This window comes from Scophthalmus maximus, chromosome 13 (assembly GCF_022379125.1).
Source record: "Scophthalmus maximus strain ysfricsl-2021 chromosome 13, ASM2237912v1, whole genome shotgun sequence".
Taxonomy (NCBI): Eukaryota; Metazoa; Chordata; class Actinopteri; order Pleuronectiformes; family Scophthalmidae; genus Scophthalmus; species Scophthalmus maximus.
In genome coordinates, this window is record NC_061527.1 from 9,280,269 (window position 1) to 9,302,020 (window position 21,752).

The 21,752-nt window shown below is 45.3% G+C and overlaps 1 protein-coding gene across 14 annotated transcripts in view; it reads left to right on the plus strand.

Moving 5' to 3' along the window:
• The window catches only part of ptprsa (protein tyrosine phosphatase receptor type Sa), a 217,612-nt gene that overhangs the window by 179,657 nt on the left and 16,203 nt on the right, over nucleotides 1-21,752 (plus strand). For 7 of the 14 annotated variants that reach the window (XM_035647166.2, XM_035647165.2, XM_035647169.2 and 4 more), the window contains 8 exons: nucleotides 151-266; nucleotides 5,845-5,892; nucleotides 9,760-9,857; nucleotides 12,469-12,592; nucleotides 15,284-15,459; nucleotides 17,379-17,498; nucleotides 19,344-19,498; nucleotides 20,475-20,760. In XM_035647166.2, the coding sequence (XP_035503059.1) occupies nucleotides 151-266; nucleotides 5,845-5,892; nucleotides 9,760-9,857; nucleotides 12,469-12,592; nucleotides 15,284-15,459; nucleotides 17,379-17,498; nucleotides 19,344-19,498; nucleotides 20,475-20,760 (1,123 nt within the window). The remainder of the gene's footprint in view (nucleotides 1-150; nucleotides 267-5,844; nucleotides 5,893-9,759; nucleotides 9,858-12,468; nucleotides 12,593-15,283; nucleotides 15,460-17,378; nucleotides 17,499-19,343; nucleotides 19,499-20,474; nucleotides 20,761-21,752) is intronic. The other 7 variants (XM_035647171.2, XM_035647172.2, XM_047336679.1 and 4 more) reach the window with 1 other exon arrangement.

Sequence of the window (21,752 nt, forward strand, 5' to 3'; positions counted from 1 at the left end):
TACTTCCGGAAGTGTCATTAGCGGGAGTGGTGACTGTTTTTGCAGGACCAAGTGCTCACCGAAAAAATGACTCTGTTGTTTTTTTTTTTGTGTTGTTTTTTTGTCGTGCGTCTTCCCCTCTTTCTACTCTGTCCTTGTCTCCCTCTGCAGCCGCAAGAGAAAAGAGTCAGAGCCGCGCGCAAAGTGTCTGCTGAACAACGCAGACATCACACCCCACCACCCCACAGACCCCGTGGAGATGAGACGCATCAATTTCCAAACTTCAGGTACAGGAACAGCACACAGCGCATGCACTGAGAAGCAAAAGCTGTCCCATTAGTATATTGAATTGTATAACTGCCGCCGATACACTGTACATGCAGTGAGTTTGCCCATATTGGTCTATAGTGGCTCAGTAAAAACAGGTTTTCATTTTCACTGACAATATGTAATGTGAAGAAGTGAGTTTGCTCATCTAACTTTAGTTGACTGTCTGAAAAAACTCTTCTTAACTCGGCTTTAAGGAAAACAGGTATTTTTCTGATTGTCACATCACATCTTGTCTTAATTTGGGCATATATGAATATAGGTGTATAAAACACTGTCTACAAACTAGAGATTGTAAATTCCCTGGAAACAGTTTTACACCAAAGTCAAACCGTGAAATAAATCCTCATATAAAACAAGTAATTCTGCTTTGCAAAAGACTCCATGGATAATAACATTTCATGCTCTTTATTCAGAGCTCCAAATTAACTGATTTGTAAACGTTGGATAAAATATGTCCTGTTAAAAGCCATGTAGGGTGTGTATTCAATAATCGTCCTAATTTGATTTCCACTCTAAAACTGTTTGCAGTGGAGCACTCATACCTGCTATCAGTGCACTGGTAGAGGTGAGTGCAACATGAGGCTATTCTAGGTTTTATTGGGAAAGATACCAACGTCGTAAAAAGGGGGGTGTGGGGGGGCTATAACAGACTAAATGCAATTTCAGCAGTTTTGCAGGAAGCTCAAAATCCCTATTTTTCTAACCTACTGAAATGGAAAGCAGCACTCTAAATTTAGAAACCAAAGAAGGTTGATTAGCAGCCGCTCTAATCCTAAAATGAACTTATTTGCTGCTCTTGTACAACAATATATTACTCCGTTGAAGTGAAGACACACACCTGCAGAAGACCAACTTATCAATTTACTTTGAAGACTTTATTTGATTTGTCTGAGATAAAACATACATGTGCAATTACTTGTTTTAAATAACGTGTGCAGTGACAGGAGCATTGTAACACTGGCACACACACGCACACACACACACATGCACAGAGCGGACATAGGACGTGATATAAAGTCTACATTCATTTTGCAGCATACATGAAGTTCATGACATGCTTCCATATCAGTCTGTTTGACATTATGTGCCTTCATTACTACATTAAAGCCATTATGTGTTTGTCATGTCTCCATGTAACAATTAGTGATTAATCAATAACAAAAGAATTTTATCAATAAGAAATACTTCTGTACGTCTATTGCAGCGTTTTTTTTTATGTCGGAAACAAATCCCGCTGTCGAAGTTCTCCTGGGTTTTTACCTGCTTACACTTTTGTATTACGTTCCTTCTGGTGTTCATCCGAGCTGGAGCCCGGTGTTAACAACAGAGCACGTTTGATCCCGCACTCATTCTCGAAGGCTTCTCCACCTGAAGCTTGTCGGACATCTTCCTCCTGCCTCCTTTTCAGACCCATCATCCGCTGCTTGTCCTCCTGTTTTTCCGCCGCCTGTGTTTTAGGGCTATGGCGGCATTCACAGTTAGTCGTCTTTGATCTGCTTTGATTTGAATAATAGAACCAGCTTGATTTTGTGTATTATATGTGGTTCACTTCAGTGTCCACTGCCCATTTACAAGCCATGGTTTGTGAAGGATAAGACACATGGAATTGCTTGTCGCATGTCTGATGGCCCGTTTTGAAGGAGAGTTAAGATAAATTTAAAGGAGCCTTGTGTTTTCAGTTTAACCTTTAGATGGTTCAGATATCATTCTTCCAGCAATGTATTTAACAGAAGCTGAAGGCCTCTCGCTGAGTATAAATGAAATTGTTCTCACCTGCCAGAGCAAACTCTGAAAAGGGAGTAAATTCTACCGGCGTTGGAATAAGCACACCCTCCTTTGCCTTTGGTTTTTTTTCCCTTTTCCCTCCGACCATTCTTCTTGCCTAGTTGTCTTTCAGCCATCCATCTGTCATCCACCGCCAGTCTCTGCTCCATCAAAAAGGCTCCGATTTCAAAATGGAGCATTTATCTTCAGCTTCTTTGGGAGCCCAGGCATCTGTGGGGGGGGAACTGACTCCTTTGCATGAGAGAAGGGAGATACTAGAATGAAAGCAGATGCACAGACCCACTTATGCACCGAAATGTGGAAGTTCAATTTGCTGTCCTCATCTTTATCTTGCTTGGTATTCAGAGCCCTGGCTCTGTAATGACAAGGTTATAATGGCCGCTCTCGTTATTTGTCTCCCTGACTCGCAGCGCTTTCCCAACATGCCCTCGGCCGTCCTCCTCACTTCCTTAAATAATGGAAATTCTTGTTCCAATCTCTTGCTCTTTTTTACATAACATTCAACAGTATGTTGAAGAGGCTTTTCTTTTCATATGACATGCATTCTCATTTGACGGCCTCAGCGTTGTTCCTCTGAACTGGACAATTCCCTTATCTCTTCACCCAGGGAATTTAATTTGAATGGACATTTTAGCCCAATTAGGAGGGCCGGTGAGCATTTGTGAACATCCCCATCAGCTAATAGCGACCATTGTTCAAATGAGCACACTCACTGTGCACTTTAACAAGGCCCCTCCGATCCAGCAGAGCATATGCCACATCGGCAATGTGTGCTCACTGACCCCTAGTGCCGAGGGATAAAAAAATATATATCTGTTTTTGATTATGCTTTCTACAAGCTAACCATGGCTAATGTGTTTCAGGGTGTGGGCAAATTTCAGACTAAAGATCAGTTTAAAGGGATGTGTGTGTGTGCGTTTTGTGCGTCAAAGCCTGTCGGTCATGTGACAGCCTCACAGTGACATCCCATAACTCCTCGGGGCGCAGAGTGGTTCGTTTTGTCATTATCTTCATTGGTGCCTGGGGTTTAATTGGCAAATGGGGCCAAAGTAATGAAGCAGCACGACTCAGTGGATATCTACTGTCTATAACCCCCCCCCCACATACACAAACACACACACACACACACACACACGCTCCCCTCTACCCCTTTACTATAGGGACTGTGTTTACTCAGTCGTTTTTTTCATTGTGAATTCACTTTCCCCTTTTCTCCCTTTTTCTCATTGTCTTCTACTCTTCCCAGTATTACGTTTAAAAAAGCAGACATGCAGTAGCAGTTGGAGATCATCAGAGCCTGAACGATTCACGGGTTGACAGATGATATCGGCCAATATGAGCCTTTTACAGACACAGATGCATATTGACAATACAGAATAGATGTGTATTTATGAATACATTTCAGTAAAAAATAATGTTTTTGTTCTTAATTCAGGTTCTTTATATGTGGTTATTTTTATTTCCAGGGTTTGATAACGACATCTTAGGAATGATTGTCAATTGTTTTTTTTAATATATATATAAATACATTAGTCGGCTGATATATGGGAATCAGATATTATTCAATCCCTAATATCGGCATTGGCATCGACCCCCAAGAAGCCATATCGGTCGGGCTCTAGTGATCATCACCAGGATTACCACCACCAACACAGAATACTAACTCTTCACATTATCATTCTCCATCTGACGTTCCCTCCTGTGCCAAGTAATATGAATTTACATAATTACTTTTCAGATGAAAAATAGGGAGAGAACAAAATCCTGCTAAAGACAGGTGATCTGAGTTTCATTGGGTTTACTCTTCGACACGCCCCTGATGTATATTTTATTCATGCCGTCTCCGTCTCTGTTTTACTCTTCATCTCCTCCCTCCAATGAACCATTGCATACGGCACTTCACGCCCCCATAGTTCTGTCAGAAGACGTGTCTCTCACATTGACGCACGTGAGAAAGTCAAACGTTTTCTCGCAGCGTCACGCGCTCACAAAAATCTGTGCCAACCAGCCAATTCGCATCAGCAGCCTCCTTGGTTTCCCCCCCCCCCCCCCCCCCCCTCTTCGGGAACAGGCCTATCGAAACCCACAGCACACGCTCGCGCATAAACATAATCAGACACGCCTGTACCTCCCGCCCGCTGTGATGAATGACATTCGGAGACAGTGGATCAGAGCACCCCCTGCGAGGGTTAATTAGTCATTGTCACAAATCAATTAGGGGGAGAGGGGGATCTTCCATGTCTTCATCTCTCCTCGCTCATTCGGCGCCACCGGCCTGACGTCCTCTCGGTGAAGGTATACCCGACGAAACTCAGTCAAGCAGCTGTTATTTTTGCAGAATTGAGTTTTGCAAAGTTCTAATCCTGACATGCATCCGTCTCATATTAGTTCATTTTTCTTATGAGGAAATAAATGCAGTTCAGTTTGACTTCAGCGGAGACTCATGAACCTACCTGCCCGTTCGCTTTTTTGGGGCAAAATTTTTTGTGGAAAAGATTTTTGCCCACAAGTCATATCTTCTCATCCGTCTGCTCTCACTTCTAACTCCGGTGAGGTTTGTCTGTTTCCCATGGATCAACGTTGCCACCTTTGGGTGATGTGAGCCTTTTTTCTCATCACCGAGCCGATCAGATTTCAGCTCCGAGCCCTGGCACAATCTAGTTCCCTTCACTTGATGGGCAACTTGCCAGCATCCAATCAAAGTGCACCTCTTAGCCACATGTCCAGTTAACGCCGTCCCTGATGGCTCCTTTCTGCATGGACAGTTAAGGAGACCTGCGTCTGCCCGGACATCACGTCGGCTGGCCGAGGCCTCGGAGGGCTTCTCCTCTGGAGCCGATAAGACTTTGAACCGTCGCCGCGCTCCTCAGACCTCTGACTCCCGTCGGCTCCGTCTCCACAGCCGCCAGCCGAGAAAGCGGACACTTTTTGCGCACCTTTCCCTCCCAAAGCCTTTGCGCCGAGCCACGGACAAAGGAATCTTTCACAATTGGTTTTCACCGGGAAACATAAGCTGGTTTTTCGTTTCCTGTCGATGGGTCCCTCCAACTGCTGTTTATGAAAGCTTTGTGGTAGCAAATCCATTTCTCCTCCTGATCTCTACGAGCGTTGCCGTGGGGTTTGGTGGAAGGGGGTTACTCAGCAGGAGCAGCGGGGGGCTGACACCCACGGCTTCGCCGAGGACGACTGTGACACTGACTGGGATTTGGTAGCAAGTCTGTGGGCTCAAATGGGTAATTCAGGCTCTGAGTTTACTCGCGGAAAAATAATGTAGTATTGCATTTGTGTTTTGTTGTCTCTGCCAGGAGGACTGTGTTTTCACCCATGTCTGTTTTATTTTTCAGCAGAATACGCAAAAAAAAAAAAAGAAACGATTTGCACCAAACTTGTCATCAAAGTTTGGTACAGGTCCGGTTAAAGCGGCGGGTGTTGGAACTTTTGATCACTTTCCTTAAGTTTACGATATGGTTTTTTAAAATTTTATGTTTTATGTAAAAATCAAAAAAGTACATTTACCGTTTGTGCAATTTATTGTAGGGTTCTTTTCCTTCTACCGGTATTTTTCCATTGTAAGAACTAGACAGAAATGTGTATGATAGTTTAGCCTTGGCAGAGACATGCGCTCTGTTGAGTGCCATTCTGGCTTCATGGTCTTTTATGATTTTGCACACGTTTTCTTTTTTCTTTATACGGAGCCTTCTCTGTTGCCTTTTTGAAACCATTTGCCTTTATGTTTGCTGTTCTTTACAGATTCTGGTCTAAGCAGTCCTCAGAGTGAAGCAGATTTTGACTATGAAAGTTAGTCTCTATGCTTTCAGCATTTGCGTACCAGCTTTCTTTATCTTGTTTTCCTAGCACAGCTTGCCTCCATTTACAAATACATAATTTGCATTTGTTTGGGTTCTTTTTCACATGATGCAGCAAAAAATCCCGGCACAAAAATTAATTTGATTTTCTTTCCTTTTTTTTTTAATTGGATGTCAGTCACGATTTTCACTTGGGCTGTTGGCTACGCATTAATCCACCACGCATAAATAACCTGTGTGATCCCTGCTGCTGATGTAGCGATGGTTGAGAGGTGTCTCTTTCTGCAGGGGAACGATCTGTGTTATCCCTCTTTCTCGCCCTCCCCATCCTCACCTCCTCGTTGTTGTTGTTGTTGTCCCCCCCCCACCCTTTTCTCCTCCTCCTGTAACACCACTGCTCCATTTCCATTCTGATCTAACGGGGTCTCTCCTGTGCTCCGAGATAACGAGCGGAATTAATTAAAGCCGTGGCAAACAATGGCTCGACATTTGATCAGCCCCTCTCCCTGCTCGCTGCAAAAGGATCATCCAAGAGAAAAGGCGAACTTTCTGGGTTTCCCCACCCCCTTTATATCCCTTGCTCACCCGCAGACGTACTTCTTTCCTTTTATATGGAAATAGGCAACATCGTAAATAGGCTTTTGAAGACAGCCTGGTTTGATTTACCAGAAAGAATCATTCCTCAGGCGCATCGACTGCGGATCGGGAGATTGGAAATGTGCAATTAGAGGCTAGTTTGTTTTTCTGTGTTTATTGATCAGGCTGTTGATTGCGGTGGAAAAAAAATGGAAGTGTCTGTGCGTGAATAGGACAAATCTGTGGTTGAGGGGGGTTGTGTTGGAGAGAAGGATGCGAGCTGGGGGGGTTGGGGGGGGTTGGGGTAAGGAATAACAACAGTTTGTCCTTGGGTGACTTTGCAAGACTACAGGTCAAGGCTAAGCCTAGTTCTTTGAAAGTGAATCTTTTCTTGGATAAACACCGCAACTGGTGTCGTGTGAATGACAAAATGAATCGGAGAACAAATCAGGCGCGATCAACTCATTTGCCTTGAGAACCACGACAAAAGTACGGAAATGTACACAGAGAGAAATAGATAAACGAAACAGATGAGTTTAACGGTGAAGGTTCTTCTGTGTAAATAACATAGCAGCTTGTAGGAAGGGGCTACGCTGGCCATAGAGTTAAAATAATATATTTCAGCCTCTTTACAGTTTGAAGTTTTCCAATTGGTTTCATAAGAAGTTTCCCAAAACATTCGACCAAAAACACTCGTATGTGTAACCACCAGCTTGTCCTGAGTTACTTGGATGTATATGAAAACACTTTGACCAGATAAATCTCTCTAAGCATAGCAGGTACTTATCCATACAGACTGGGATGTGGGTGGTAAACACAAACTGAGAGGAATTGATAGAGTTTGAGTCCATCTATAATTCACACACACACACACACACACACACTCATAAATACGCATAGACACACACCCACACACACACACATTCAAACACTCTTTGATCTCCCTTCAAACAACCCGCTCGTGTTCTCACTCGGAGAAGTGAGGGCCCCTCATTTACATACACACTTACTTATTTTGCTCATAGCTTCTGATACCCTTTCCTGTTCAATTTGAGGCAAGTAAACGGGCAACCACATTTAATTTGCAATATTTCCTCCTTTGATGCTCCTCTTAATAAATAACCCGTACCAGAAGTGATTAATATTTCCTTTCTCCTCCTCAAGCATTGCCACCACAATGTGAGAACAACACTGAGAAACTCGAGTGGGCATAAACACACATTAATGTAATTGGAGCTCTTTTACTTCTCACGGTTTTGTCTGATTTTGTCGAGATGTTGAGTTGAAAACGAAAATCCACGCGGGCTTTTAAACAAACAGAAGCGTATTAATTCAGTAAACACCATTCAAATGATCCGTTGAGAAGGACATGGGTGTTTGTTGCACAACTCCTGGCAAGTTGTCCGCTAATGCAGTGTGTCCATTCTTTTTCTGGAGGATGTCACGCCATCCAGTGTCGTCTCCGTTCGCCTCATAGGTCTTCATGTAACTGACGCCGCCGCATTGTTCGCTCAGTGTAAAATAAATTACCATTACTAATGAAGACTGTCAGCGCAGAGAGTCCCCCCCCCCGCCCCTCTTAACTTAACAAAAGCAACCAAAACATCAGTGACCCACTGACATTGGGGTGGGGGATGTTGAGCATATTAACCGAGGAGGGTTAATGTGATTACGCCGATTTGCGCAACCAATTAGGCCCGGTTAACTTCATCATGTGAAGACATATCAACATTTTGTCGACATTTGGACCTCGTCACTCGGCAGCGAAAAAAAGCCGCCTTGCTGTGAAGGCGTTAAATATTGCCAGGCCACACTCAGCGACAGAGCCACAATCTATGGCTGCTCCATATTCCATTACATGGCCTCGGCATTATGCTCCTAAATGGATTAGTGACTGGAGTGCACAGTAGTGCTGATAATATTGTAGCAGCAGCAGCAGCACAGTATTCAGCGGGTGTAGGAGCTGGCGAAACGAAGGAGAGAAAAAAAATATCTCACAATTTTCTCGCTCAGCTGAAAAGCTAGCTCTTTGTGGGAATTGTCTTTGGATGAATGGCTGAGGGATTTGGGCGGAGAACATGTTGGACGCGCAGCCGACGGGTGCTTTTTTTTTTGGTGAGCTTTGGGGAAGGTAAGCGGCGATTGTCTTAGAGTGAGAGGGAACCTGGAAAGGGTGGAAATAGCAGCTCGCGTGCTTTGCACTGGCTGGAATGGAGCAGCTCACTGTGTCACTCTGCATCACTCACACTCCTAAACCTCCGTGTGTCCCCCCCCCCACACACACACACCTCCCTTCACATGATCCTCCAGGTCAGGGCTCTGTTTGAGAATGAGCATCTTTTTTTTTCCAAAATTGGTCACAATATGCCAACCAGCACAGCGCGACGAGAGCATCACAGACCGAAGACACGGTAGAAGCAGACCGCGCCTTGATATCTTGGTGGGATCCAGATCCAAAGACTGCTTCTTAGTCATTCTTCCATCTCTCTTATAGCAGTAAAGTTTAAATGTGACAAATAATGATATACAGTTTTTCATAGGTAACAAGAAATAACTAAGTAACTAATAACTAAGAGTTGAATTTGTAAGATCTGCTTAAGGTCACACCATCCCTTAAGACTAATTTCCATTATAAAGCCTATAAAGTTGTTTTTTTTCTAGTGATCCAGTCTTGAATTTCCCTCTTTTGTGTTGATAGCCTTTGTGCATGAAAGGAAGATGTTGCTTTTGATTATCTTCAGTGAGGTAGACAAGGGATTTTCTTTTTGTCAACATAAGCATTCCATTGATCCAGAGAGAAAAAAGGGGCCTGTCGTGTTTGTTGTCTGTGATTTCACCATCAAAAAACCTTACATTTGTCATCTTAAGTCATGTTTAACTCATCTCCCAAGCTATTAAAAATTGCTCTGGGTTTTTTCTCTGGCAACACTCAGCAACTCTTGGTCCCGTCGCTCCACGTTTTCTGACAATCGCGGGACATTGTGTTGTCTGTCGGTGTATGCTACCAGCCTTTTTTGACAAATGGTCAATCAGCCGTGCTTGACAGCCTTTTTTGGAGCTCTGGCCTGGTCCAATCAAGTACCTATAACATCACCAGTCAATTCATTTTGCTGTGTGTGATGTTCATGTTCTGCACAAGCTTCCTCACCACTAAAAAACCCAACTCCCATTGTTATGTAAGCAAGAAATTCTCTTCTCTTTTTTTTTTGATCCCATCCTGTCTAAGGCACTGATGATCGTTCTTTCCCTTTCTTCCCGCGTGTGGAACCTTTCTCTCCAACAGGTATGATGAATCATCCTCCCATCCCCATCTCCGAGCTGGCAGAGCACACAGAGCTTCTGAAGGCCAACGACAACCTCAAGCTCTCACAGGAATATGAGGTGAGTGGGCCAAAGGTTCGGAGCCCGAAGATTCCTCAGCGTGTTGATTCGTGTCTGATTGTGTTTTCATTGTAGGCAGACACAATAGTCTTTCCTTCGTCCCCAGGGAAATGTCCGCTTTCCCTTCCTTTACGTCGTGTCCCCTGCTTTTTGTTGTTATGAATGAAACATCAGTGGTACACAGCCTCTTTTATCCTCTGATATCATTTTCAACACCATTTTTCCTCCCGAACTCCCAAATGCAATTTCCTCAAATTCCTTGCTAAACAGAAGAATCATCCTGTAATGCGTCCAGCCCTACATCAGGGAGCGTGGGCTGGAAAAAAACGCCCCAAAATGTGGGTAACTGCACTGAACTGAGGAAAATAAAAACACTGAAGAGAATAAATATATATATATATATATATATATATATATATATATATATATATATATATATATATATATATATATATATATCTCTAAACAAGAAGGTCGAATGTTTTACCTAACTTTAACATTTACTTCTGGAAATGCATTAAATGGTTAGGGGGATAATTAAGGCCTTTGCGCACAACATCGAACTTTCTTTCAGTCTGGTGTTTTAAGCAGAACTCCGCTAATGTGTTTTTAGGGAAAAGCTTACTGGCAGTCGGGCTTCAGCGGTGTGTGTGTGTGTGTGTGCGTGTGTGTGTGTGGAAGGAGTAACTGAGCTGTCTGGGCTCCGAGACCACAGCGGTTATAAATGACACCAGAGTTGATTAGAAATCAGGAGCGCTGAATCAGCTCTCGTTTGCATACAAGCAATATCCCTTCCTCGCCATCCCTAAATCACTGTGCCTGCCGCCCCGCTGCACGCCTGGCGAAGGTATAGGAGGCGGGTACACCAGCAGAGATTGCCGTCATCATGCCTGCCGGTGGATGTTGGCGGATAATGACTTCTCATAGCAATCCAGTATTTCCTGGGTATCTATTATTCATAAATCCACATCCGGGCTGTGTACCAAATGGACAAGCTTGTTCCATTCGGGGGAAGCGAGACGAGAGACATGACGCCAAAGTTGATGCTTTGCTACAACTACAACTTCTAATTACTTGGCTTTGAGGGGGAGAGCATTAAACCGCCCGCTCCTCTCCCCTCTCCCGCTCTTTCATTCTCGCCCCCCCCCCCCCGTCCCCCTGCCCCCTAGCAGAACCACCCCGCAGGAAAAATAAATTTAACCCTAAACCAAATTAAATAGAGAAGTGTAATTTTAATTTTGTTATTTTCTTGATGAATGGCTGCTCGTCCGGGGACCCCAGCTTGCCAACCGCAGCTCTACGGGGCTTTGACTGATTGGTTTTTAGCCAGGCGGGATGTGAGGGAGGAGGAGAAATGGAAGGAAGAGGGGCGAGAGGAGAGGGGCGCGAGATGAGGTGGGGAGGCTTCGGTTAATGATGAGGATTCAGTGAGGGGAGAGAGCACAGAGCATCGCAGCTGGAGAGCTGAGATGAAGAGGAGATAATCTGACGTACCAACAGCAATATAAAAAAAAAAAGGCAGCCAGAGTTTTACATGACCATACGGAAGCCGGAGAGTTGCTCGCTTTCTACTGTCAGGCAGCCATGTCCTGAGAACCCCCGTCCTCTTGACAGGAGCTGTTGTTCATCTTCAAACATGTCATCATGGATCATGAGGAGGAGGAGGGGGAGGGAGGGATTGTAGTTGGTGCAGGAAGAATTTAACTGATTATTATTCAATCAGTTTTTTTTAATTATTTGATGTGGTTTTCAATTTTTGGAAGTTAGGGATATTTCTGGGAAGTGACCCCAATCTGTATATGCACACACACACATGCATACTCTGCCTTAAGTTAATCTAGAAAGAAATGGAAAATAGCAGGGTAGGTGGGTGACTGTAAACATCCGAGAGGAGATGGGAGATGGAGAAGGCGATATAGGGACAAAGACGTGTGGACAAAGAAAGAGTGGAGGACGGGGAGATGCAGATAAGGGAAATGGGGACAAAGAGGGAGGGATAGATAAAAAGAGGAGGGTGCGAAGGAAATAAAATCCTGCAATGATAACATGCAAATTGTTCGATCACATTTCCACCTGGACTTCGGTCTCTGTTTAAAGCCCCCTCAACCCCGACGCCCTGCGGCTGCAAATATCCCTCAAGCCTTTCGTCGCCACACCAACAGCGCGCCTGACGCCTACAGGCAAACAACGGGTCGTAATGGAATATTTAATTATCCTGACAAGGGAACAGAATACTTATCTGGATTTCTTGTATTAAAAAGAGGCAGCTGAATTTGTCTTTCGCCCGAGTGTCGGTCCTCGCTCCACGTCCGCACCTCAAGGGGCAGAGCCGCTGCCTTCATCGATATTGTTATTTGTCATCATGTGCCCGCCGCATTAATGATCTTGATAAAGTAGTGTGTGCAGCTGCGGCTGTGAGAATTTGAAACAGTCAGCGGGCAGTTGTGTTTTTTTTGTCCTTCGGGGAAATCACCCCGTCAACCCCCACCCTCTTAATTCTGTGATAACATGCAGTGTGTATTGTTCCAGCTCAGCTCCTGTCACAGCTACTGTCTGATTCCTGACGCCTCTGTGTTTGTGTGCATGTTCTGCCCGTCTCTGCCCCCATCAGTCCATCGATCCAGGCCAGCAGTTCACCTGGGAACACTCCAACCTGGAGGTGAACAAGCCCAAAAATCGTTACGCCAACGTCATCGCCTACGACCACTCCCGTGTCATCCTGGCTCCCATCGATGGTAAGGCCTCGCCCAAACCTCACACCTCCCGCACCTTCAGCGCCTCACAGTGGAGCTTGGCCTTTTGTGCATCATTTGGGGAATTCCTGTAATTGCAGAGTTGAATTAAGTTATTAGGATTTTGTACTGATGAGACCTGCTCAAGACCAAATGGAACACTACAGCAAGGGCCAAACTAAAACAGCCCATAGCAGTGCTACATGCTAAATAGGGAGTAGAATAGATTAGAAATTTAAACAGCATGGACCGGATTGGACTAGATTCGCCAAAAAGGAGAAGCAAGAGCTCCGCTGCTCGGCTCCACACAGTAGCGTGAGGCCAAATAGAATGAAGTCAAAGTAATTCATAGTGTGTTGAAGTTCCGATTCAGTTCAGCCCTCTTTGATTCCCAGGAAACAGTGAATTTATAGAAGTAAACTGAGTTTTCTTGGAGGCTAAACGGAGGGCTTGTTTCGGCTCAACTCGGTCCTGCAGCAGCTAAGCAGTTTATGGAATCAGATTATTTTTTGGGGAGTGAGGCATGGACTTGTTTCGCCTCGTCTTTGGGGCCAGTCATATCTCACACTCAAGAGTGGCCCAGGAATTTAAGCAGTGTTTTCACTGTCCCATTGGTCTCATCAGATCTGTCCTCCCTCTCATGACTTGCCCCTAACTGCCCATAGACACAGCGCTGAGAATCTCAGAGGAAGAAAACCTCCCCCCTCTGACTGCTAAATCTCAAGGGACATTGTCAGAGGTAGTCGCCCTCCACCGCCGACATTGTTCTGGCGTTGCATCACCACGAGAGCTGCCGACTCCTCGCACTTGTGCCAAACTCCGCAGTACTTCCCCTTTTGTGTGCGCGAACTGCTCCGGCTCGATTTCGACATCTCGCAATAGTCGGGCCAATTTGAGGGTACGGCAAAAATGCACAACAAAAATTATCCCGGGGAAAAAAATGCCTCGTCCATAAATGCATAAATTAATCAAGTCTGAAATTTCTATTTTACACTGCAGTGATTTTGCCATTAGTCGAAGCAGTAGAACAATTCATGCACGCCGCCATTCTCTGTTCACTTAGCTATGACTAAAGCCAAGGCACCACAGTCAGACTGTGCGACGTGGAATCCGTTTTAATGACATTTGCCTTTCGTTTTACTTCTTTATTTCCATGACTCCTTTCATTTTCTTTTCTTTCTTCTATCTTTTCTTCTTTATACCTCTTCCTCCGTCTCTCTACTCCATCTCTCGGTCTTTCTCTCTACTTCTACTCTCTTACTTCTCCCTCCCCCTTTCTCAATATCGTTCTTCCTCTCTAGCCCGGTTGTTGTCCTCACTGCGTCTCCTCTCTTGGATTAGCCCAGTCGCGTGTTTCGTTGTTTCGCTTGAGCGACGAGACGTCAGTCAAAGAGACGTGACTCTCCGGCACAGATGCCGCCGAACTGCAGTCTCTCCTCAGCTGACGGGATTGTGGAAGTTGGTTAAATGAAGATGGGTGGTTCTCTGTCGTGTCACTGTCACACGCCGCGTTAGGCAGACTCTTAATCGCGAGATTATCTCTTTTGGCTTAAATCTTTCCCACAGAACAACTTGGAATTGATGAGCCTGTTGTGACCCCGCACAAACTTGAAGACACCGTGGACTTTTTTGCCGGATGGACATTACACACTGTAACACCGTCGCATCAGAGCTTGATGACACTGCACATGATGAAAGTAGAGACTTGTTTCGTATTATGCGCAGTCACGATGAAGCCTCGCAGTTAACGGCCCGTTCTAGCCGCTGTAGACGCATTAAAGGACGCTACAGAACACTTTGCTTGTCGCAGTCGAAGCAGGATATTTGCCGCTGAATTTACGAGAGACATGTTCACCATGCTTGGCATTAAAACATCGCCGGTGCACAGTCATCCGTGCGGCAATGCAAAGAGGCCCCTCACGGCGAGATTCTGTAGAACCGCTGTGCGGCAGAGCACGGTGGCGGGGCTGAGAGGGATGGTAGCGGGATCTACCTCCCGGCCGTTGGTGCCCTCCTCCGTCCTCAATCACGCTCCAGCGCTGGCGGTGGTAAATCAGACGGAGGCTAAACAATATCTGCAGAAGCCAAGGCACAACCACGGAGGTGCAAGAAAGGAAATAGTAAAAGAAGTTGTGACCGTGAGCTCATTTGAATGGATTCAAATGAAGCAACGACGGAGGTTTCTTTCAGCTCTACGGCAGCAGAGGAAGGAGAAAGGCTTTGAGACTGTTTTAATATCTTATTTAATCTTGCATTACATCTTTTGTACCCCCGTCCAAGCAAGCTCTAGCAAATACTGGGCAATAATAATACCTATAATATTTCAAGTCCCAAAATCTGACGTGATCTACCACATGTAAGACAGAGCCATTTGTCTCCGGACTGTACCAAAATCCTATCTGATCGCAGCCACTTTTCACTTGTTCCAACCGTAACAGAGGTGTGAAGACTCATTACACAAGTAATTTACTTCTTTCTTTTTTTTCTTGTCAATCTTCACACCTTCATTGTTTGGGAAATGGGGTCATTGTGTGTAAAACCTGGTAATTATCGAGGCTGATGACGTAAAGCTAAATGGTGCAAATAATGAGTGAAGTAAAAAACAAGGAAAAATGAAATAAGACAGGATCAATAGGGGAACAGCTATTAAAACATACCATGTTCCACCCTCTTCCCCCCGTTGTCTGTATCTAGGTATCACAGGCAGCGATTATATCAATGCCAACTACATTGATGGCTACAGGAAGCAGAATGCCTACATCGCCACTCAGGGTCCATTGCCGGAGACGTTTGGGGACTTCTGGAGGATGGTGTGGGAACAGAGGGCCGCCACTGTGGTCATGATGACCCGGCTGGAGGAGAAGTCACGGGTAAGGCGGCTCATCCATTTTGTGTTAGTCGTGCCCGAGCTCTGCTTTTGACAGGTTTCTTTTTCAAAGCTTCCCTCCACTGACCGCGCAAACCACCTTTAAAATGTCGGGGGTGTTTCTTTAACTGAAACTAAAAATCAAATCACTTCTTCATGAGACCACGTCCAAGAGCCAGCTGCTGAAAATAGCACGGCTTTTCATTGATTTCCCAGTCGCATACCCTAATGTCGTTGGAAGGTGTAGGAGTTTGAACGAGGTGGTGAAAAAAGCCGAAGAGTGTGATAAAGCAGAGTTAATTCAAAGACAGTCTACCTGTGCACATCTGATGAGTCAGACTGCGTGGTCCACTGGGAGTGTCTTAACGGACTTGGCTGTGCTTTCTCTCCTCATCCGCCGTGGAAGCTGTTGCATGTTCTCGGCGGTGCTGCGAACATAGCAACACATTGCGGGAAGCTAAGATGACATTTGAAGCAACAGAGTGCCATTGAGGTTCTTGCAGCACTTGTGACCAGCGTGTCAGTTTGCGTGCGACAACCATCTGATGATGTGGTGTGGAAGTTAGAGGACAAAGTGCCCAGGGAGCACAGTGACTTAATGTCAACGGGGTGGAATGAGATGTCGGGGTGTAATGTCACTAATCCACGTTTGTTTTTCCTGTTTTTCTTTTTAAATATATACAATTTTTTACATCCATGTGAGTGGAAGTGTAATCTCTGATTCTCACCCTGGTGGCCTTGAGATTTTTTTCTATACATAGTTCAACCATCCAAATTTTTTAAGTTCTGCTGATGATTTTCTTACTTGTTCCTTGGCCAACTAACTCTAAGAACAAAGAACCGCAAACTATCAGATTAAAAACAACAAATGTAGCAGAAATAATGGCAGCTCCTACTGCGAGAATCGTGGATCAGTAGATTGGCTCCGTTGAGGAAATCTCTTAAGTGTTTGACAGTTGGATTCAGTCTCTCCCCCATTTGCCTGTAACAGCTTCTCATTAAAGGAAACCTGTACCTGTCATACCTGATTTTAATTATGGAGTGGAAATGTGAAGATTTTCTCAGGCAAATTTTTTTTTGTTGTTGAATAAAATAAAGCCAAATGCTCTGAGTTCATCCTTAGGTTACATCCGTGGGGATAATAAGCTGCGCTTTGAAGGAGGGGACTTAAATGTCAAAAAGCCAGCTACTGTGTGTCATCCTGTCAACTCAGACCTGTGTCAACATCGGGGCCCCTTCACCCCAGGTGTCTTCGCTCGCTCGCTCGCTCTCTCCGTTTCCACCCCGTTCCAGTTGTTTACCTGTGCTCCATCCTGACATGCGCGCTCCACTGCTGTCAAACGTGATCAGGATTAGCGGGGGGTAGACCTTGAGTGTCGCTCGAGCAGGAAATGGAGGAGAACGCCGCAGAGCAGCGCGTCTCCCTCGGTAGCTGTCGCGTCTCGTCAGATGTCCGCGGGCACCTCACACCCCATATTGAATGACTCCTTATTGAGTGGCCAGGAAGGGGTGACATTACTGTTTTTTTGCATTACTGGTAAAGGCTGTCGGCGGGGTTCGCGTAAGGTTGATGAAGTATAGCTGGAACCCTGGAGTCGCTGTGACATTCTGGTCTCATCTGTCCAGTGTGTTTCGTCGTACGGTTCCTTGCATATGAAACGGAGAGGCGCTACCCCGGTGTGTCTGTCAACACCGCCTGGTGTTTGAATCCACAGGAGGCTTTGCTTTACGAGGCCGCATGGGCGCATGCACTTGTGTGAAAGGGAGCGCGGGTTTTCCAATTTTCCGTTCTCCTCCATTTATACTTGTGATTGTTTTCATTAGAGGAGACGCAGTTTAACAGAATGTGTCGTATTTTGCAGCTAATACCTCTTGTCTGTTCATCTGTCTGTGTGTCTTTCGCTTACTTCCCCTCTGTTCCAGATCAAGTGTGACCAGTATTGGCCCAGTCGGGGCACAGAAACCTATGGTATGACCCAAGTCACCCTGCTGGACACAATAGAACTGGCCACTTTCTGTGTCCGCACTTTCTCCTTGCACAAGGTAGGATGATTCATCTCTCTGTCTCCCACACCGACACACAAAGAAAAGCATGTGCTCCTTCCTCAGATTATTCTGTAACAAAGCAGGAACAGAAATGATGGCAGAAACTGTCCACTTTTTCTTCTTCTCCATTTGATGTAAAAATACATACATGTACAAATATATCCCTTTCTCCTCATTGTCCTTCCTGTCCATCCCCTTCACCTTCCTCGGCTCACTCCCCCTCTCCTCAGTAGATCATCGGTTTATGTGTGTCTGCCTAATTAGAGCACTTAGGTAAAGTGAGCAGAAGAGAAACTCACTATACATAATTGGCAGACTGCTCTTATGCCTAACACTGAACACAGGAAGATACACAGGAGTCTCAAAACACGTGAAAAACGCTCTCAGGAGGAAGCATTTGCACATGTATGGAAGCTCACAAACATAGAATCTCAGTTGCACCCAAAAGAAAAAATCCCAAACACTTGTATTCACATACCTTGGCACACATGCACACATATGATGTGACACAGAGATACACACCAGTAGGCATGTGTAACGCTCGCTGGACTGCATTTAAATGCAGACACGCGACCGAACACCTCATAGTCACGCGAACACAGAGCAGTAACGTGAGCCGTCCAGAATTTTCCTCTTAACCAGATAGCGCCACATGAAAGTCATTCACATAGCACACCGGAGCCCCAGCGACGGTAAAGATGGCAAGATACCAGCAGCTGAGGTGCTTTAAAGCCGGCCGGTTGACATTCGGGGGCCATTTCCACTCCGCAGCCCTCAGCCTCCATTAGACCCACTGATATTATTCTCTTTTTTTTTTTTTCTCTCCTCTCCCTCCTCCCTATAACTGCAGTCATTGCTGTGATTTCTCGCTGAGCTGTTCTCATTCCATGTGTCTGGAAAAACCAAAAAAAGAGTTGAATTTGTGTGAAGTATAAGCGAGCGGAGGCTGGCAGGAGACACACAAATATGTATAACTGTATGTGTCCTGCAGTGATGCACGAGTGTGTGTACTGAGGAATCCTTTAGAAAAAGAAGACGTGTAAAGATCGTCCGTACAGCCAGCCTCAACCGCAGAGACAAGGGATGTCCAAAAAAATAAACAAACAAAGGGAATAAGAACTGGGTCGGTTTGCTTTTAATTACCACACTCATTTATTCATTTATTCAAGAAAGGAAAACAGTCCCTCTGTCAGGGAAGCAGAGGCACTGCATTGAAATGCAAACACTACCTCCATTAGAGGATCTTCTGAAAGTGGAGGACAGATTCATGCAAGGGAGCACTTTTTCCTCTCTTCCTCCTTATCCTTCCCGGGAATCTTCCCCCGGATCCCAGGCTTGCGTCTTTGATGCAGCGAGAGAGTTGAGTTTGACATCGGAGCTGACGCGGCACATGAAATCACCTTTACAGGAATATACAGAATCCAGAATAGGAATTCACAGACCTGTTTTGATCATGTCCAGGCCGTCTGATTAGCCGGCAAGTGTTTTTTCCGGAGCAAAATTAGACCCTCATTAAAAAATCTAGTTTAAGTGAGGAACACTCAGCCCCTGTGAGGGTGGCTGGAATTCTGAATCAGACTTCCCCCTGTGCAGTCACCCACATTTGCCTCCCGATTGGCTCTTGCCAGTCATGACGCGACTACCAGCGGTAAACGTTTACCGTCAGCATCCGTTCTCCACCTCGCCGTCGCTACGGGAACAGAAAGATCCCCGCTCTTTCATTTCACCATTGTTGTGTCTCGTTCGTATTATTCTCTGTGACTACGTGACCGACTGCAGAGTGGACAGTCTGCTTCCTGTTCACACCGGTAGGCAAATGGTCACGTGACGCATGTTTTCCAGAACGGCTCCAGCGAGAAGCGGGAGGTTCGTCAGTTCCAGTTCACGGCGTGGCCCGACCACGGTGTGCCAGAGTACCCGACGCCCTTCTTGGCCTTCCTCCGCAGAGTGAAGACCTGTAACCCGCCCGACGCCGGACCCATCATAGCCCACTGCAGGTGACGGTCAATGTTATTGTTGTTGTCCGGGTTAGTTCAAATACCCTTTCCTTTTTTCTTTCCATTGCCAAAGTGCCCAGGTTTACGCTTTTATGTAACTGCTGTATCCTCGCCAGCTTCCTGCTCTTAAGGCAAAAAGGAATCCCAACCCGTCACGTGTCCCCGTTTCATTGTTGCTCCATCTTCCTGAATAAATGTTTACTCATGAGCAAACACAATTGGAGAGGTCCTTTCTGTGTTTTCTGCTATTATACATTACGTAACACACATTATACAAACGCACGCTCCCATTCTTACCAGACCGCCATCTTTTCTGTTCTCCATTGGTCACATCATCGTTCTCTTTAAGGCTCTCTCTTTTTTTCCCCCTTCCTTTCATTCTCTCCACCTCTGACTCTTTCTTCCCGTCTTCCCGATTACTCGCAGTAATCCCTTCCCATTTTCCCTGCTTCTCCCTTTTTGCCTCGTAACCCTTCCTGATTTTTAACAAGCGATATTTCCTCAGATGGCTTATTTAAATTGAAACCTTCCTTTTTTGCCAAGATAAGAAGACTTGTGTGTCCAAGGTGCGACACAATTGAACTGAAATTTGACAAATCACTGTCCTGTTGTTTTTACATCCGTCATTTTCAGTTGGTCCCCCATTTCCTCTGTAGCTATCGCTGCATCTCTCCGTTGCGCTCTCCTACTCAATTATTTAAGCCGTAATGCCACAACAAATTTACAAGCATTACTGGACATACATAATCACCTTGTGCTTCAATATTTTAGAAGGGAGAACAACGGAAAATCACAATTAACGACAACATAAATGTGACAAGAACTTAGTATTAGGCAAACAGATATTCAGCCGCAGCATCATGAAAGGAGAAGACCATAGAAGTAAGAGCAAGGGAGAAAATGATGTTCTTTTCAACAGACAACTGTTAAAACCTCCATCTTCTCTTTGTCTTTTTCGATCCGTTCCTTTCAATAGTGCGGGTGTCGGGCGGACGGGCTGCTTCATCGTCATCGATGCCATGCTTGAGCGCATCAAGCACGAGAAGACGGTCGACATTTACGGCCACGTGACGCTGATGCGGTCACAGCGGAACTACATGGTGCAGACGGAGGACCAGTACAGCTTCATTCACGACGCACTGCTGGAGGCGGTGGCCTGCGGCAACACAGAGGTGGCTGCCCGGAGCCTCTACTCCTACATCCAGAAGCTGGCCCAGGTGGAGAGCGGCGAGCACGTCACCGGCATGGAGCTCGAGTTCAAGGTACAGGACGTCGCAGCAGTTTCCTCCGTAACCTGGAGCGTTGTGATAACTTTAAATGGCAGGGGGTTTGGGATGAGTTAAAGCTCCGGCTCTTTTCTTCTTTTCTCTAGTAAGCCATGACGTTGTGTGACAAATTGTTTCAAATTAAGCTGAGCATTTTTGTCCTGCCGGGTTCTGATGCATATATGATGGGACTGAATGCCTTTCAGGGTTTTTTTTTAGGTGACTCCATTTTGCTTTCTTTTTTTTTTACAAAGACATGAATTGGTTTAAAATGCTAGATGTTAGATCAGTGTCTGTATGAACTCTTCACAATTTGGACTTACTGATAGCTGAGGAGAGTTCGGTCACTTTGTCTTAAACAACTATAAACCTATTAAATGAGACTCATTGCCAGTTCTATTTACCCAGAAGCTATTTTCAATGCAAATCTATTTGCTTCCCATGCGTTGTCTCGTCGTCATTATTTTCGATGTGTCGAATTGCAGATTGAAATGATTGCCTTTTTGATTTGCCGCCGTGCATTTCTTTGCATTTTTATTCATGAACAAACGTATACAGTAGAAGTTCTTAATCTCGACCGACAACTTTTCTGCTTCTGGCAAGAAACCGTGACACTAAATGAGGGGACGGGGGCACACATAAAAACGGATGATCATGGTCGGTGATTGGGGAAAACTGGGAGAATAATGTTTCGGCGGAGTGAGGAAGCAGTTTACAGAAAATCCTCACACCTCAGACAAACTGAATTTGTAGTAGGCGAGAGGCGGGCCGGGGGTCTGTTTCAGCTTGTTGCTCATAAAGACGTGGTGGAGACACTGCACAAACACATTGTAGAGCTCAGCATTTGAGATAAAGACACTTCTCTTGAAGTTGTTATACCTTTCAGCCCCAGGTAAGTAGAATATAGATTAAACCTGTCATGTATTCGTGGCAGCTTTATATGCTGCCCAAGTAAAAAGGCTCTAACATGGACGAAAAAGAAAATCTAC